This window comes from Pteropus vampyrus, unplaced genomic scaffold, assembly GCF_000151845.1.
Source record: "Pteropus vampyrus isolate Shadow unplaced genomic scaffold, Pvam_2.0 Scaffold368, whole genome shotgun sequence".
NCBI classification, from domain to species: domain Eukaryota; kingdom Metazoa; phylum Chordata; class Mammalia; order Chiroptera; family Pteropodidae; genus Pteropus; species Pteropus vampyrus.
Window position 1 is genome coordinate 238,108 of NW_011889149.1, and position 12,024 is coordinate 250,131.

General features: G+C 48.7%; 1 protein-coding gene and 1 long non-coding RNA gene across 6 annotated transcripts in view; one reads left to right on the forward strand and one right to left on the reverse strand.

The window, feature by feature from the left end:
• Nucleotides 1-12,024, forward strand: part of ARPIN (actin related protein 2/3 complex inhibitor) — a 31,386-nt gene that overhangs the window by 6,930 nt on the left and 12,432 nt on the right. The window contains exons 3-4 of one of the 4 annotated variants that reach the window (XM_023522982.1): nucleotides 7,665-7,871; nucleotides 11,749-11,824. In XM_023522982.1, the coding sequence (XP_023378750.1) occupies nucleotides 7,665-7,871; nucleotides 11,749-11,824 (283 nt within the window). Of the gene's footprint in view, nucleotides 1-7,664; nucleotides 7,872-10,196; nucleotides 10,415-11,748; nucleotides 11,825-12,024 lie in introns of those variants that run through there. The other 3 variants (XM_011379645.2, XM_011379647.2, XM_011379648.2) reach the window with 3 other exon arrangements.
• LOC105305181 lies at nucleotides 5,377-10,180 on the reverse strand. Of its 2 annotated transcripts, none has more exons than XR_002777100.1 (3): nucleotides 9,678-10,180; nucleotides 8,510-8,689; nucleotides 5,377-7,868 (listed from the first exon to the last, which is right to left on the reverse strand). It is a non-coding gene; the product is annotated as an uncharacterized LOC105305181 (long non-coding RNA). The 2 variants fall into 2 exon arrangements; XR_897067.2 differs by having other exon boundaries at nucleotides 5,377-7,786; nucleotides 9,678-10,178.

Consider the following 12,024-nt stretch of genomic DNA (forward strand, 5'->3'; position numbering starts at 1 on the left):
AGGAGGAGGAGGAGGAGGAGGAAGAGAGCAAGTCAGGCAGAAATGAGACCTGAGTGAGTTAAGTTAGTAACTCAGTGACACCGTGGTTGAGGGGGCTTTGCATCTCTTCCTGCTTGGAGCCCCTGGAGGAGGCTGCACCGTCTGTCACAGATGGAGGGGCCCTGCGGTTCCCACCCCTGAGCCCCAGCAGCGCCCGCATGGGCAGGCGGGGTCCTGATGAAGCTGAGAGTGAGCTGTGAAGTTGCTGGAGGGGATCCCTGTGAGACGATGACACCCTGGATCAGAAGGGACCTGAGCAGACCCATGGCCCAACACCCCAAGTCTCCCTCCCACCTGCCCCTGGGAACCCAGAAGCCACACTCCTACCCCTCTGCTCCCTTTCACCATGTGGACAGCAGTGCAAGACTCACCTTTTTTAACCTTTATTCTTAGAGAGACTGAGCTTTGCATATGTAAGGATTATTGGATAGAAGAAGATTTTAAAGGTAACTTTTTCCTCCCATACTAGCCAGAGACGAGGACGTGGAAAGACCAGAAAAATGAAAGAGCTACATTTTTTTCTTCACATTTCAGCTACAGCTGTATTGCAGGGGGATGTATTGCAGGAGAATAGTTTAACAAGTTATTACATGTGCATAAAATATAGTTTTACCCAGTTATTAAAATTATCTCTATGGACTATGTTAGTGACACGATAAGTGGCAATCAAGAAAGAAATGTGTATATACCAAACAATCTCAGTTACGTATCAAAAATAGACTGGAGGAAATGCACTAAAATATTAACTACTGTTGCTTCGAGTGGAGAATTATGGGCGATTTTAATTCTTTATGCTCCTTTGTTTTTTCCAAATTTTCTACAGTGAGTATGTAGATCCGAAAAAAATAATAATAAAATTTTCAAACAAAATCTTATATAGCAAATGTCACAGATGGATTTCTGAAGCCCCTCGCTCTTCTCCAATTGACACAAAACAGCTGCAAGAGAATGTGGATGACTGGGCTGAGGGACGGAGTGTGGGAAGTGGTCATTTCTCCCTGTTCCCCAGCGTCCAGTCCAAGTGTGACCATTGGCAGGGGAAAGTCGACAGGGTATCTGTGTAACACTAGCCCTCAAGGCCGAACCAGAGCTGCAGAGTTTCTCCAAGCTTGGTCCCAAATGTTACCGTGTACCATCACCCATGTCTCCATGAACACGTCCGTGAGGAATCTTCTGCTCAGATCGGCCTCCCTGCTCGCAGCTGTAGGAGGACCCCCAGTCCTCTGATTCTCAGAGACAACTTACTTCTCCACAGGCACCAAAGATGAACAAAGATTTAAGTACAACCCAAATGTGACCTGGTGAAGAAGGCAGCCAGTCTGTCTGATCGGGCAGAACTGCGTCTAGCGGTCAGAGCCAGGGAGTGTGGCTAGGGGCCCGGAAGTGATGCTCACGGAAACCCCACCGGCCTGTCCTATCTCTGCTCTGTTGGAGGGTTTCCCTTACACTTACAGATTAATAAGAAGTAGCTCATGTTTGATAACTGTGGACTCCGTGGTTTGCATACGTGCTCATTCCCACGAATAAAATATACAATCAATACACGAGTTCATTTCCTCATATCCTCATCAGCTATGAGTTTTATTAGTATTTAAGTCCTTCCTAAAAAAAAATCTTATTTCCATGATGCTTTAATTTGAATTTCTCTGATTACAACTGAGATTGAATTTTAAGATGTTTCCACAGTTTAAAAAATTAACTCGTTTTTAATTGAAAAAGTAATTCACGTACATGATAAAAATATCAAACAGCATAAAAAGATTCACTGTGAAGCGTGAGTCTCTTTCCCGCCCTGGAGCCCCAGTCCCTGAGGCAGCCACTATGATCAGTTTCTTGTTTCTCCTTCCAGAAATATTCGTGCATAAACAAGCACACGTGCAAGTAGAAATGCATTTATGCACCTCTGTGTCCTTTATTTACCCCAAAAGAACATGTTTTAGAGTCAAATTCTGAGAGCCACCTCCCTCTCAGACGTCATCTGTACTGTTCCCCCCGCCGGTCACCACACTCCAGCTGGACTGGCCGTCAAGGACCCTTTTCTGCCTCGGGACTTTTTTCTTGTACCCTGATGCCTCAAGTTCCCCTTGAGGGAAGTCTTCCCTGCCCACCTGTTCTGAAGCAGAACCACTCCACCCGGCCTCTGTCACACCTCTTTGTTGAGTTTCCTTCCTAGCATCTACCACTATCGGAAATGATCTCATTTCTGTGTTGTCTCGTTTGTTCATTGCCCCTCTCCTCTACCAGGATGTAAGATTCCTGACAGCTTGAGTCAGCTGTTTTTTTTTTTTTTTTACCTCTATTTATCCAGGACTTAGGAAAGTTCCCCACAGAGGAAGTCTTGGATTAATTCAGTTATCCCTCGGTGTCCGAGGGGTTTAGTTTTTCAGGACTCCTTCAGATACCCGAATCCGAGGATGCTCAAGACCCTTAGAAAAAATGATGTCGTGTTTGCACATAACCTACGCGCCTCCTCCTGTTTGCTTTAAATCATCTCTAGATCACTTATAATACCTAATACAATGTAAATGCTATGTAAATAGTTGTTATACTAAATTGCTTGAGGAACAATGACAAGGAAAAAAAGTACGTGTTCAATACAGATGTGACCATCATAGGCTGAACTCCATAGTACATGTCAGCAACAACGTGACTTTTTTTTTCTGAATGCTTTTGATCTGTGATTGGTCGAATCCATGGACGCAGAACCCATGGCTATAGGGGGCCAACTGTATTTGCTGAGTGAGTGACTGTTGAGCATACTGGATTGTACTTTGCTGTTTTCACTTAATAATAAGTGAAATAGTTCGACATGGCATGCACAGTACCTAAGAGGCCCTCCAGATTGTGCTCTTTCTTAGGTGCAAGGCGCAACAATTTGTTCTTTAATAGAAATGTCTCAGCGTATCCAAGACTACTAAATCCCTAAAATTTCACCAATGTAGTAGACCTCTGAATTTTTTGTGGGGTTTGTCTTTCCCTCTCTGCCACACATGAGTCTAATTTCTGCTCACCACATCCAATTAGCATGATGTCATCGATATTATGGACTACCATTATGTTTTGTAGGATAAGGTCATTGAGGTCCCTGTGATCTGTTTTGTGACATAGAGCAAGAGAGATGTCACAGTCCAAGAGAAAAACTGTGACTGTGTACTGCTGTCCTTCCCACGTAAAAGCAAGCAAATTTTGATTCTTTCAACTAATGAGATCAAGAAGAAGGTATTCATCAGCTCTATAGCTGTGAACATAGTGGCAGAGGCTGCGTTGCTCTGATTCAATGTAGACACTATATCCAGCAGAGCAACTGAGCCTGGGGCTTGTCAGTTGGGTCCTCCAGGAGCCTAAGCTGAGATGGGATTAGAAATGCAAGAGGTGTACTGTGAGGAAGCAGGACTGGGCGAGCAAAGCCTTCAGACCATAGTGCAGATATCCCACCTGTCAGTGGAAAGGAGGCAGGAAACAGGATGGGGCAGGGAGAGCCTCAGACAGCGAAGCAGATCCGACAGGGTCTAGTCCAGCCCAAGGGGAGTTTCGGAGCAAAGATCAACCTTTGCAAGGTCGAATGAAAGGCCGAATTGAACAACACTATGATGGAACCCGGCACTCTTGCCTCCTTCGGTCCTTTGAGAATGGCACTATGCTCTGCAGTTTCTCCCAGGATGGGGTATTACTTCTGATTGACTAATTGTCTAGGGGAAGAGGAGCCAGTTTCAGAGGCTTCCACTTCCACAGTGGCCCCTGGTCCCTGGGTCAGGGAACCAATGCGAGGTTCCTGCTAGCTTCCAGATAAATCTTTCCAAATTATAAATTTGGGAATGAGGGGAATTACCACGGGGTCATTCCACAGACCCAGTGGACCAACTGAAAGATAGAGTTGGCTCAAAGCTCCATGAACTGCCTAAGTTCTATAAGCCCAGCCTAACAGGAGTACCGTGATGGCATTTCAGGTTCTCTGGTATTAATGTCACCAGAGACCCTTATTTCACAGTGCTTTAAAATCCTAGATAGCTCCTTACCCCAGCGCAATTATCCAGTCAATGGCCACAGATCCCTTTGGGGGAAGGACTGGAGAATAATTTAAACATACACTTGTGGTGGTATCTGTGGTATAATAAGAAAAAATATTTAGTCTTTGTTCGTGTTCCTGGCACAAAGCTCCTAAAAACTTGGGCATTTCCTGAATGATAAGGGTGATGGGCGCATCATTTCTTCTAAAGAGGCGAGTCTTGATGGGCCCCTAGACTTGGCGATTGGTTGCCAGAAAGGCCAAGTGTTAATTAGAAGTTTGGAACTTTCAGCCCCAGCTCCCAACCTCCAGGGAGGGGAGAGGGACTTCAGACAACCAATGTCCAATGATTTCATCAATCTCACCTATGTAATGAAGCTTCCATAATGAAGATTCTCTAAATGATGGGGTTTGGAGAGCTTCTGGGCTGATGAATGTGGGGGTGGGAGGGATGGCATACCCCAACTCCAAGAGAACAGAAGCTCTTGGGCTTGGGACCCTTCCAGACCTCATCTTATGTACCTCTTCGTGTGGCTGTTCATTTGTGTCTTTTATAATAACTGTACTGGTAAGGCCAGCATTTTCTTGAGTTCTGTGAGTTGTTCTAGCAATTTATCAAGGCTGAGAGGAGGGGTTGTGGGAACCCCTGAATTAGAAGCCAAGTCAGACAGAAGTGTGGGTAACCTGGGACCCGATACTTGAGACTGGCCTCTGAAGTCGGGGGCAGGCTTGTGGGATGGAGCCCTAAAACCTGTGGAGTCTGGTGCCAACTCCAGGTAGCTCGTGTCTGCATTGAACGGAATTGTAGGGCAACCATTGGTAATGGAGAATCGGAGAAGTGGTTGGTGTGAGGAAAAACCTCTCAGTGTTCCTCAAGGGACACTAAAATGGATGCTGGGTCTGAAAACTGACACAGGTCTGGGGATTGACAAGGAACCATAATTTCATTGTGGTGGATGACATTAGCCTTGAACTCACCAACTCGCATGCTCTCTCTATCTCTGTCTTGTGTGTGTGTGTGTGTGTGTGTGCACCCTTTTATTTGGGAGTCTAGTTACCTGGTAGTATCTACTCACATCAATCCCACAGGGCATCTCAAAGACACCAGTAGCCCCGTCCTTCCTCCTTGCCTCTGGGCCTGGTCAGATGGTGGGTTCCCTCTAACATTCCCCTCTCCCTGAGCCTTGTAACCACTTCCTGTGTTAAGAAGTTCTGGCCTCTCCACCTCATTGTCCTGTATAAGTTTCATAGCCATCTCCACATACTATTAAGACGAACCCCAGGTACCCTTGATAGAATATTGAATACCACATCACAAGCGAATGCCCATGTCAACGAATGCTCTGCGATCCAGCTTTATTTTCCACTCCCCTGGTTGTTCACCTCAGATCCACTGCCATGTTCCCCCCATTAGTCCCCCATGGCACATGCTGGCCAGGTCTGCCATTCCTTGGATGTGTGAGCTGATCCTCTGGGAGTAGAAACTGTACTTTCCAGCTCAGATTGTGGTGTGAGCCAATTCCATTGGCCTAGAGGCGATGAATGATGATGGAGGCAGATCTTAAGGAAAGCAAATGATATCTTGCAAGGCATCTGCTTCCACGGAGGTCTTTGCACTGCCCCCAGATTAGGGGAGGGGCTGCTTCTGCTGGCCAGGGGAATTTGGCGGTTCAAGGCTTTCGGGCTCTTCCACCTACCAATATCTTCATCCCAGGGTCCATCCCTTCTTCTAGCGGGGCCTAATTTTAACAGGAGCTCCACAGCCACCCTCCTTTGGGAGCATTGTCTCCCCTACAATTAGCTGCCGAGCCTGACTTACTACAGTTTGCCCTGAAGCTGCAAGAGACTGAGTCTCCCTAAAAACTGCTGTAAAGCTCCCAACCCTTAAGTTGGCCGTTAGCTACCCTGAGCCTGTCATTTTCCTTTCTGCAAGGTTTCCAAGTTGTTAATAAATGTCAGCACCCTACATTTCTTACAATGATCATTGCCCCCATACCTATCGAATACTACAGGCGCTCCGTTCCCCAGCTCAGTTCCACCTTCTACCTGCACCTCACCCCCATTAACCCCAGATGAAACCTTAGTAATTTTGATGCCACTTTATGCCGAGTGTTATTACCAGCCACGTACCACTAGCAATGGTGTTCCTATTGCCATCCGAACCATAGGCAATCCAATTTCGCAGACCTCTCCCGAGAGTCTTCTTGTAAGGAGCACCCTTGGGACCAGTTGTCCTAGGGGGCAAGTGGTGCGGTGTGGCCACGGGGTCAGGTGCGGAGGATTGTTTCTCCAGGAAAGTGGTCGGAGCCCAAGCAGAGTTGGTCACTACAATAGAGAAGCTAGGACAGGATACGTCAAAGGCCCTGGAGGGGCCTTTGTGAGGACGAGAGGCTCTGGTGTGGCATGAAGAGATGTCTGATACAAAGGCATGTCATAGATTTTCTTTCCAAACAAGGCTCACTCTATTTGCATTTATCGATGCAATGTGATGGATAGGTTTAGTTCTCATTCTGGCATCTTATTTTATGTTATGCTTTCTCTCTGAGTGCTTCCTTTGTTTTGTATCTTTTGCCCTCTGGTGTGTATGTGTGTTTTCTCCAGGTTTATTTCCCTGCATTTGTGGCAATTTGGCACTCTAATTCTTCTGGAACCATCGGACTTTGTCAAGACAAGATGTGTCAGATATGCTAAGATGTGATCTGATGCATAAAACCTAAGACTGTGCACACATGCGCCCCTCATTTGTTTTCCCGGTACATATTTGTGCCTTACGGGAATCCTGATCAATTCTATGTTGCCTGATGCCTATCGAAAGAGAAGAAAAAAATTGGTGTGTTTAGAATTACACACACAGCTTTAGTGAAACCGTTCCTGAAAGAACTTCCATTTTGACTAGGGTTAATGAGAACCAAATCTTCCACTTACCATTTTATCTATCTGATGAGTGGAAGAATTTTCCGCCATCAGCTTTGGCTCCTTGCTTACATTTCACACCTTATTCCCTCTCTACTCCTCACGCAGCCTCAGCACCAGGCACGGCAGTACACATTTCTACAGTGACACGACCCCTTGCCCTGCTCCTTCATGTCACACGCTTCGTGCCCGGCACCAGGTAGCTGAGTGAGCACAGAGGTGGGAGGGCACTCCTACGGTAGCACAGCTGGCAAAAACAGAGTTCTAGGTAGGAGAGACTGCAGATTACATAAACTTATCCCACAAAACCCAAACTAAATGCGCCCCATGTCAACTTTCTCTCATTCAGATCCACTCCCACATCATATGACGTGAAGTAAAGAATTCTAGGCAAAGACAGTGATCTTAGCTGACAGCATCCAAACTGCCTTACCTATGAAAATTTAACCGAAGCCTGTGCCCATGTGAACACATTGTTGGACCTCTCCACCCCTGTTCTTAAAAGGGGCCGGGGCACTAAGGGGCCCACAACTTAAGCTGTCTTCTTGTTGTACGTGGTGGTTTATAATTTAATATGGACACATCAGTAACCTGCAAATAGGTGTAAGAAAGTCTAAGAAAGTGTTGTTTTTTTTCTCACCATGATTGATGCTTTTTAGAAAAAAAATATCAAAATCTTTCGAAAAATGTTTTCTTGTTCTTTTAGTTTCCGTCTTGCTGGTGCCTGGTCTGCTGACTATGCTGTTGGGGCGAAGTCTCAGAGCCTGACAAACAGGAGGTTACGCTTCCCACGAAAGGTCATAGAGCAGCGCTGTCTGGTAGAATGCCCTGTGAAGATGGAAATGTTGTGCGTCTGTGCTGTCCACGAGGGGAGCCACGTGTCCCTAGCTACTGGACACTTGGAACGTGCCTGGTGAGACCGAGGAATTGAGTTTTAAATTTTATTTAGGTTTAAGTAATGAAAATTTAAATTTAAATAGCCACATGTGGCTAGTGGCCAGCAGTGACAATTTGGAGTCCCTTGTAGAAAGATGACCTGACACAGGAAGGGGAAACAGGAGGGTGGCCATGCCATCCAGGTGGCTGTGACCAGCTTGGGGAGCTTTTTGTTTAGTCTGTTTTTAAACCATTTTATCGAGGTATGATTGACATACAAAAAGCTGTACATATTTAATCTATACAATTTGATGAGTTTGGAGATAAGTATATACCCATGAAACCATCACTACAATCTATGCTATAAACACATTCAGCATCTCCAAAAGTTTCCTCAAGTCTTCTCGATTTATTTATTATTATTTTGTGCATGCAATAAGAACACTTAACATAAGATCAACCCTCTTAGTAAATTTTTAAGTCCATCACACAGTATTAACTACGGGTACTGTGCTGTAGGGTAGCTCTCCAGGTCTAAGCCATCTCGTGTACTCTTCGACTACAACCGCCCAGTTTCCCCTGCCCCCAGCCCCTGGCAACCACCCTTCTACTTTTTGCTTTTGTGTGTTTGACTACTTTAGATTCCTCACGTAAATGAGATCACACAGTATTTACCTTTCTGTGTCCGGCTTCTTTCACTTCCAGGATCCTCGATGTTCTTGCATATGGCAGGGTTTCCTTCTTTTTTTAAGGCTGAATAATATTCCATTGTATGCCAGTACCATACTTTCTTTTCCTATCCATCTACTGATGGACGTTTAGATTGCTTCCCCATCTTGGCTATTGTGAATAATGCTGCAAGGAACATGGGGGTGCAGACTCCTCTTTGAGATCCCGATTTCAATTATTTTGGACACATACCCAGATGTGGGATTGCTGGATCGTACGGTAGTTCTATTTTTAATTTCTTGAGAAACTTCCATGGTGTTTTCCATAGGGGCTGCACCAATTTATAATCCCACCAACAGTGCACAAGCATTCCCTATTGTCCACATCCTTGCTAAATAACACTAATCTTTTGTCGTTTTTACAATAGCCATTCTGCCAGGTGTGAGGTCAGATATCTCATTGTGGTTTTGGTTTGCATGTCCCTTATGATTAGTGACATAGAGCAGCCTTTCATGTACCTGTTGCCCATTGGTATGTCTTCTTTGGAGAAATACTTTTTCAGTTCCTTTGCTTTTTTTTTTTTTCCCCTGCTACTGAATTATAGGAGTTCCACAGCCTGGGGAGTGGGAGCCCAAGAGCGGTGCTGCCCAGAGGGCTTTCCCACTGGAGTTATTCTGTGCCCTTCCTTCTCACACACTTTGGCTCAGCCAGGTAGGCCGAGTAGGGGGCAGGCTGGCCAATCCATTAGGCACAGTGCCCATGAAATTGTCTTAATTTCTTTTAAAAGCAGAAGAAAAAGAAGGCTTTGAGGGCCAAGGAAAATGTTTTAATATATGACAATATATTCATCTTTATGTCAACTTAAAATATAATGTAAAAAAATTTTTAATTGGAGAACAAACGTGCCTAAGACCCACGACAGTCATGTGTGTTGGGGGACAGGGTGCTTCTTCTACCACTGAAAGCTCACCTTGGGCTCCCAGGTATCTACCTGGCCACCTCCCCTTTTGAATGGTCCCCAGAGGCCACGCCTGGACTCCATGAATGGGCCCACCGGCCCCAGATCTTGGCACGCAGGAGTCAAACAAGAGGACCGAGGCTCAGCGACCATCCCGGAGTCAGAAGGGACCCGGGCACCCAGGCTCGGACAACGCACTCATAGACCGATACATACCTGGGCAAAGGGCAGTAGGGAGCTGGGCAGGGGCTCCAGAATTCTGCGGGAGGATGGAGAGTGGCGAGTTTATTCGTCTTTACAGCCCTTCGGATACTGGCCCACTTTGCAGAGGAGGAATCACGGGCTCAGAGAGGTTGAGGAACTTGCCCAAGCTCACACAGCTGGGATCCAAACCTAGGTATGTCGTTGATCAGGCCTAGGCTTGGAACCCCTCCCTCCGCCACTGTGGGACCTCCGGCGGCGAGACATAAAGAACGGCTGCTGTGCTGACCACGCCGCACCCCCAATGGCTAACCCTTTTCTCCATCCCTGCTCCCTGGAAACTCATTCTCTCAGAGCCGATCCTATAGGGTCTCTGGGCCTCAATTTCCCCTTTGTGCGTGTGTTGGGGCAGGGTCTCCCCCTAGTAACAAGGAAGAGGCAGAGAAAAGAGGAGACGTGCTAAGACCCCAGCGGCGGGTCTTCGCGGAAGCCCCCTCCCACCGCGCGCGGGCCGGGCGGGCAGGAATGGGGCTCGGCTCCTTTAAGTCCCGCCCGGGAACGCCCTTCCCGGATCAGCCGCCGGGAATCGCGAGTTTCGGCGCGTCCTCCCGGCTGTCCCCTCGCGGTGCCACCGCCTCCCCGCGCAGCGGCCTGGGGAGAATGAGCCGCATCTACCAGGACAGCGCGCTCCGGAACAAGGCGGTGCGCAGCGCGCGGCTGCCCGGGGCCTGGGAGCCCGCCGCCCACCAGGGGTAGGCCCGGCCCGCGCCTCCCCGCACTCCCCGCACTCCCCGCACCCGCGGCCTCCACCCGCCCTCCCGCCCAGCTTTCAGCCAGCGCACCCGGATCGGGGAGGGGGCGCCCGGGGCCGGGGCGCGGGCCGGAGGGAAGGCGGGGCGTGCCAAAGCTCCTCCAGCGCCCGCCCCACTGCGGGAGCGCACCCCCTAAGACACCGATCGGCTTGAAACAACCCCTACTGTCCCCGTACTCTCGGGAGGGGATGGAGTCTCGACCCGCAAACGGGGCAGGAACGGGGCCGCTCGCTTCACGCCGACCTTGGTCTCCACCCCATCCCCGCGGCTGTAAACTCCAGGCACTTGCCACACAGCTGTGCCTTCCTTCGGGCCTTTGCCCGGGCTGCACCGCCCCCACCCCGCGCTCCAGAAGGGACACTGTCGTTCTGTGACCGGAACCGTGGCTGGGAGTCCGCCTGGGAGGGAAAGGCCTACCTGGAGGCCGCTGTGGGATCGCAGGGCCAGGCCTGCCCTCACAGAGGCGGAGGTTGTAAGAACGAATGGACCATTCTATTTGCAGTTAAAACACTGAAGAATTGAAGGGCTGAGGGAGTGCGTAGGGGCCAGTAGGTACTGCGGGTTGTCAATATTTTATCCCCATCCCTTCAGCTGTCCCCACCCCTCTCCCATTTCTGTGGTTCCGGAGAAGGAAGCCCACAGGTTCTGCTTTCATGAAAGCTTGCTTGGGGAAGTGAGGTCCAGCTCTTCTCACTGGGGACCCTGTGATCTTAGGCTGGTCACCCACCTGGAGTCTGGTTTTCTCCTCCTCTGAAGTGGCTATGAGAACAGGAATGTGAGAGTGCTTTAAAACAGGTGAAAAGGAGATACTTTACAGCAGCTTAGATCCCTCCCCCCAGAAATTTGGTTAAATAAAGAAAGAAAATCCTTAATATTTAGTAAGCACTGAGTAGTTTACCAAGCACCGTCACGTTCCTATGTCATCGTCATAGCAGAGTGAGTTACTCTCTCGTTTTGTAGATAAGACTGAGGCTCTGGTTAGAACACCCCCTGCAGAAGGGGCCACGCTAGGTCTTGTAGCTTGACATGGTCCCTCCTACTTTCTGAGCAGCACCCCAGCCTTTTGGACCCTCGAAGGCATGGAGGTCCATGTGGGAAGCACAGAGAAAGGGGCTGTTCAGTGCTGGGCTTGGCTCAGGGACCAGGTGAATAGGGGACACGCATGGGACTTGCTTCTGTCCCAGTGCAGATTCTGACCTGGGTCGTCCAACCTGTGGTTCTTGCCTAAGGACCGGCAGAGCCAGCTGACCCCGCCCTTGTCCTCTCATCCTCAGGGGAAATGGCGTCCTGCTGGAGGGAGAACTGGTTGATGTATCTCGGCACAGCATCTCAGACGCCCATGGCAGGAAGGTGAGGATGCTTCCTTGGGGGCACCCACTGGCTTCACAGTCCTCACCTGCCAAGGCAGCTCCCCGTGCTTGGCTCAGCCAGTGCCAAGACTTTGGGTTCAGCTCTTTCCTTGAGGGGCTCATGGGGCAGGTGGGAGGTCAGTCAGGATATGAGCAGCCAAAAGGGGCCACTGAGCGGAAAAGGATCACTTAGGGTTGTGC